General features: G+C 40.9%; 1 protein-coding gene across 1 annotated transcript; it reads right to left on the bottom strand.

The window, feature by feature from the left end:
* Window positions 1-1642: 1642 nt before the first annotated feature.
* Window positions 1643-2596, bottom strand: LOC129667104 (dnaJ homolog subfamily C member 8-like). Its single transcript, XM_055594549.1, has one exon. The coding sequence runs from the start codon at window positions 2594-2596 to the stop codon at window positions 1838-1840; it is 759 nt and encodes a 252-aa protein (XP_055450524.1). The 3' UTR covers window positions 1643-1837.
* Window positions 2597-6418: the final 3822 nt, after the last annotated feature.

Raw genomic sequence — 6418 nt, 5'->3', positions numbered from 1 at the left:
GAACGTTTGTATACACTGGGGAGACAAGCAGTCAAACGTTCACCAAAGAAGTTTCTAGTCTAAAAGAGTACAATTGTGTATCGTATTGGCACATGACCCTTCAAAATCATTACAAGAATTTCTTAAAAATTCTTTCTAATATTTATGCAACTTTGAAAAGTAATCAGAGATTCTTTTAAATAGCCCTCTTGCCTCTTCAGAACTGTCTTGGAGCTGGAAGATTTTAAAAATAATTTTGGTGTGAATTAAGTAAAAATTTTACAAGTGGAAGAAAGAGAGGGGTGATTTCTGTCCTTGTTTAATTCATTCATTATTTGAATAGTTCTCAAGTATGGATGAAAAATGAACATCAGTAATGCCAAGCTTTCTACAGCCTGTTTTATGGTCACACTCTCTTAAGGAATTGAAGCTGGACTAGGGGAAGTTGGAAATTAGTGAAGTTTCTCTAGTCTTGTAAGATGATGTGGTGTGAGTTGGAGAAGACCTACAGAGTTCAGCTTCTAAGTTCCCTAAGCTTAGTGTAATTGCAATATTCTCAGATGAGCAAAACCAAAGGGACTGTGGGTCACACATTCTTGTACTCTTAGCACCTGAGAGGTTAAATTAAGAGTCCAGGGGATTTGAGGCCAGAATGGCCTTTGCAGGGAGACTTCTGTTCTAACAAAAAGCAAGGGAGGAAGGGAGGAAAGAAGGAAGAAAAGAAAGAATGGAAGGGTAGAGGAAAAGAAGGAAAAAGGAAATAAAGGAAGAAAAACAAAGAAAGGAAAGGGAGAGAAAGGAAGTGAGACTGTTTAGGGCATTCCCATAGGCTCTTTGTTGCTTATGGTTTCTTGAGCGATAGAAAAACACATTCTGAATACATTTCTTTCCTTTTATTTATTTTATTTTATGTATTTATATGTGTTTGTTTGTTTGGTTGGTTGGTGTTTTGAGACAGGGTTTCTCTATCCAGCTGCAGCTGTCCTGGAACTCACTCTGTAGGCTAGGCTGGCCTTGAACTCACATATCCTCCTGCCTCTGTCCGCAGTGCTGAGATTAAAGACATGCACCACCACCACCAGGCCCCTTTCTTTGCTTTATTGGTGTGAGGCAAGTGCTCTATCAGTAATAAACATCCCCAGAGTCTGAATTTTTCTTCTTCTTCTTTTTTTTTTTTTTTTGGGGGGGGGTATAAAAATTTATTATATGTAAAAGAATATTACCACTAATGAGTGCAGACAAGCGAGGACACAGTGGGACTGGTTGGAAGATGGCTAACTCTTTGGAAAGTGAACAGGTTTAAGTGCTGGGAGCCTCATGCCACTCTGACTGACTGGCCAGTCAGACAGAAGGACTTGCCCAAACAACACAGGGCGTCAGGACATCCAGTGACTGCCCTATGGATCCTTAACGCCTCTCCTATTGGATCGAGGGTTTCAAGGACGACACGCCCAGAAGCAAGCAAAGGGGCTTCCCAAGGTGGCCCAGGCTGGTGTGGAGTCACGGCAACACCCCTGGAGGCAGGACATTTAGCTGGAGGAGCTCCACGAAGTATACATGGCCTTCGAGCCACCACTCAGTGAAATACGAAACATTTAATTTACAGGCTGTGGGGAAAGAAGGCAGCAAGAGTTGGTTTCTTCCAATCCTGGCGGCTCCGTGAGGAAGGAGGGGGAGAGGTTTGACCAAGCCCTCCTCTCAATGGACAAAGAATTACTCTGATTGATATTAAATTGTATTTAAAACAAAATAGACTAAAAAGCAAACACTACTCTATGTTGGGGTGGAAGTTGAGAAAAAAATGAGTCCTTGAAGCAGAAGGAGGCAGCTGGGAAAGCTCTGGCCGTGGCCCAGCTGGTCACTCGCGCTGTTCCATCTTTACTTTCGGTGGCCTCAGAAAGGTCCGATTCTTCTTCTCCTTCTTCCCCTTCGTATTTGCCTGGAAATTCCGCCAACTGTCCACTCGACCGTCCCGACTTTCCTCAAAGTTTTTCTGCCACTCCCTTTCTCGCTTGGCTTTTTCCTGGGCTTCGATCTCCTCTTCTCTCTGTCGTTTCCTTTCATGCATCTCTTTGGCTTCTCTCTCTTTCCTTTTAATTTCCAGCTCAGCAAACAGTTTCATGGTCTGTTTGTAGACTGCCTGTTTGAACAATTCGGGATCATCTTCCTCTACATTTGTAGGCTTTCCTTCCTTCTTTAGCTGTTTTTTTCGCTCTTTAACGGTGTGTTCCACGTATTCTTTTCCTGCCTGAATTACATCCAGGGCCCTCTTCTTCTGTTCCTGATCCAGTAGCAACTTGTAAGCTTTGTCCACAGCTTCAGAAGCCTTCTGTGCTCTGTCAGCATCATCTTGATTCTTGTCAGGATGCACCAATATAGACAACTGCCGGAACCTCTTTTTTATTTCTTCATCTGTCACTTCAGGATCTAGCTGAAGAACCTCAAATGGATTCAGATTAAAGTAAGAGGAACCGGGACGAGTCAATCTTTCAATCTGATTTTTGGATGTTAGAACTGAATCTCTCTTCTCTATTTGTTTCACCTCACTGAAGGTCATAAACGCCTCCTCCATGCTGCCTCCGCCACCCGAAGCCCCGCTCTCTCCAGAAGCCGCCATTTTCCGGCTAGCCACCACGTGACCCTGAATTTTTCTTTTATTAAGCTGGGAACGGAGGCATACACCTTCAGCCCCAAGCAGGCAGATGTCTGCATTTAAGGCCAGCCTGGTGTTCTCTGTGAGCACCAGGCCAGCCAAGGTGATGTTTATAGTCTCAAAAACCAAAACAATCAAACAACAACAAAATCCGTACTTTAAAAGTAAAATACAGTTAATCGTGTCTCCTGAGGCATATGTATCTTGAACTTGGTGAAGCTCTCTTGCTGTCACTGTTTCATTACACAACCACAAATCAGCATTGTACGTGTTTTCAGTGAGTGCTTTTAAAAATAAATTTAACTTGTGATCCTGAATCAGGAAGCAACTGATACTGATTTATGGCCTTTGTTCTGCTTGTTCAGCAGAGGATGTGGCTCATGGTAGAGGGTTAACTTTATTTTAGAATTCAAGGGTCCAGCATAAGTTGCCTGGTCAGTTGTGGAAAAACATGCTATAGACCAATTCAATATGTGGGAGGCAAATGCAATGAACTTCAGGCCCAGGAATGTACATACTGATGGGTCATCCTGGTTTGTTGTTCACGAGTCTGTGTTGTATCTGTCATGAGCTGACCAGACAAGCACTTTTGCCCAATGAACACAATGCTGTTTAGACAAAACAAAAACAAACACCCCGCAAAGCAACAACAACAAAAACCCATGTTTTAAAGCTCACCTTATTTCAAACATGTTAGAGCAAACCACTAGTATTTTTGAGTTCCCTTTGAAACACTGATTTTAGAATTTAAATGCAATTGAAATAAATATACTAAGTTTCTAAATTTGCTTTTAATGTTATCGCAATTTGTAGCTACAGAGTAAAAAAACTAGGGATGGTGAAGGCAAGAAAAACTTACTTTTTTTCAAAATAAAAAAGTCAACTTTACCAGGGAAGAAAAAGCCCACTAGAGGTCACTTTTCAACTCATTTCTCCAAATAACTGAGAAATCGAGCCTTGATTCCAGCTACTGCTTCAGTTTCCTTCACTTCCTGGAACAGCTGGTTAAAACGGTTACTACCTTTGGTTGTTCCCTGGGTTGAAGATAGTTATCTTTCAAGTCTAAATTCTGCCCTGACATTTCTGATGATTGCTTTGGGCACCTCGATAATTCCACACAATTCCTTGATTATTACGTGTCACTGTTTGAATTCTGGCAAGGTTTGCTTACTTCCTGAAGTGTTAATGAACTTTGCAATGCTGTACTTGCATGAAGGAGGCAGCGAATGCTTCAGGACTGTGAAGCATTTATTCGTTTATCGTGTCTTGCTACAGACACCAGCCCTTCCACGAAAGCAATTAGTATCATCGTCAGTTGGCTTGACTCTCTGACAAGAACCCAGTGTTTTCCCCCAGTATTTATTAAACTAGACTTTGAACCACTTTGTAAAAGTAAAGGCTCAGGGCTGGGGAGTTAGCTGAGCTTGGTGGTAGAGTACTCTCCTGGATGTAGGCCCAGGGATTAATTCACACACACACACAAAGGTATAGCTCTAAGATGAAAATTCCTAATGTATTTAATTTAGCAAGAAGACATTTTAAGAATATTTTTTTCTTCAAGTTGAACATCAAAACATTCACAAGCTGCTACTGTGCCAATGTCAGTACTTGTGCATGAGGAGTACCATTTTAAATGGTCTTGTACATTTACTAAAGGCCTCTAGCATGAACTAACAGTATCCCAGCTCCTCAAATACCCACTATATCTTGCTGGTACTCACGTATTTACTGATCTTCAAATACTTCTCAGTCATGAGAAATTTCAGTCAAAATAAGAACTTTTAAACTCGGCATTTTCTTATGACAGGGAAGCATTAACTTAAAAAAAAAATCACACGCAGAAATTATTTTTGGCATTTAAAACCATTCCTGTCTCTTTACGTCATTTTTTTTGTCACTCCCCCACCTAATTGCTTTAGAACATCCCAGACACGGTCCTTAATTCCTCGCCCCTACCCTGAGATCGGTCCATTGTGCTTCATCACAGCAGCTCAGCATTAATTCTAGTCTCATAACTCCTTGTTCCAAATTTACCTCAAAATTACCTGGTTTCTCATAATTTTCTTCAATTTCACAGACAATCTACTAATTTTTCCTATGTACCCCCCATCAGAAAATAGAGCGCACACCTTGCTATCGATGTTCTTACCAGACTAATTAGCTCACGCCAGGGCAGTCACGCCTTTGGCGGGATAAACTTCTAACAATGCTACCTACTCTCCTTCCACGACTCTTTCCACCTCCCTCTCCTTCTCTTCCCCCTCCTCCTACTTTTTCTCCTTCATAATTTTTTGCTTTGTTTTTTGAGACAGGGTTTCTCTGCCTAGCCCTGGCTGTCTTGGAACTCACTCTGTAGATGAGTTTGGCCTTAACCTCAGGGATTCCCTGTCTCTTCTCCCTAAGTACTGCTATTAAAGACACGTGCTGCCACACCTGGCTCCCACTACCCTTTTCTGCCTTTAGAGAACTGGCATGTAAATCAATTAAGCTGTAAATCAACAGTTTGGTAAGTATGCTGAAATGGAATACAGGTAAGGAAGCAAAGATGAAAGCAGTATGATCAAGAGATATCGCAATAATTTAGGCAGGAGATGACTCTAGCTCTTTGTCATCCAGGGTGGTAAAGATGGTGGAAGAAGAGAATAACCAATTGTGTGCCTGCTCTCATTTCCCAGTTTTAATGATTAGTTCATGGCCAATTCTTTTTCATCTGGAATGGGAGCTCTCAGCTTAACATTCAATCAGAGAAAACAAACATCAGAGCAATTAAGATTGCTTGCTGGTCACAAGAAAACAGAACAGTGGGATGTTTATCCAAGTTAATTAACTTCAAGGTCAGGGTCTCATGTAGCTCAGGCTAGCTTCAAATTTGCTTTGTAGCTGAGGTTGATCTTACATTCCTAGTCCTCCTGCTTCTACCTTTACCTCCTGAGTACTGGGATTACAGATGTGTGATACTATATAGTTTTTTTTTTTTTTCAAATTTACTTCTTCTGAAAAAAACTTAAAAAGATACTTAATTTAATTCCTGTCAACCAATTAAAAAAAAAACTTTTAAGTGTGACTATCAGCTTTGTAGTTTTGTGGCTGACTTACAGTAAAATGATTCTTATTTTGTTTTTCTCACACAGAATCTCATTCAAGTTCCAGAACAGCACAATGAACTAATCCGGCCTAGTAGTGCTTATCTATATAATCAGTGAAGAAGCAAACAAGTTTTTCTTGCCTACTTTGCGAACATTAGCTGCTATAAAGGAGCCCTGAGCTAAGGCCGTCAGGCTCATCCATAAATAACCATTATGTTGCTAGTGTTCATAGTTCGTTGCCGTGGACACAAGGGACGAGTGAGTCAAAGGACATGCATGTGCAGCATTGCTTAATTAGCACTAATTTGGCACACCTGGGTATTCCGAATGTCAAGCAGTCAGGGTTAGGGTCACAGGATATATAGCCAGGCTTGGAATGAGCAAGCAAAAATAACTATCAGAGTATGTAATACAAGAAACATGACACTCAGAAGTCTGTTCCTGGTTTTACCAGAGAATTTTGTCAAGACTTATTTCTCACTGAATTTTTCTGTCCAACTACAAAGAAACAAAAGTTTAACTTTTTTCAGTTATGCTTTGAGTTGATGATAGGATGGAAAAGCTGGAAAGAAGGAAGCAGGATTTGCAGTGTTCTAAGAAAATTAGGCTGGGGAAATAGCAAAATTAATTAGCATTGTTCAGAGAGGTCAGGCTGAGAAACATAAATGAAAGATCCCCAGGATTAAAGATAAGAACAGGA

The sequence above is a fragment of the Psammomys obesus genome, unplaced genomic scaffold (assembly GCF_907164565.1).
Source record: "Psammomys obesus unplaced genomic scaffold, mPsaObe1.curated_primary_1811, whole genome shotgun sequence".
Taxonomy (NCBI): Eukaryota; Metazoa; Chordata; class Mammalia; order Rodentia; family Muridae; genus Psammomys; species Psammomys obesus.
The sequence above is the reverse complement of the archived record's forward strand: the minus strand, read 5'-3'. Positions and strand labels throughout refer to the sequence as shown.

Excerpts from the sequence above, each read along its gene's own strand:
- LOC129667104 (XM_055594549.1), bottom strand. The coding sequence starts at position 2,596 with ATGGCGGCTTCTGGAGAGAGCGGGGCTTCGGGTGGCGGAGGCAGCATG.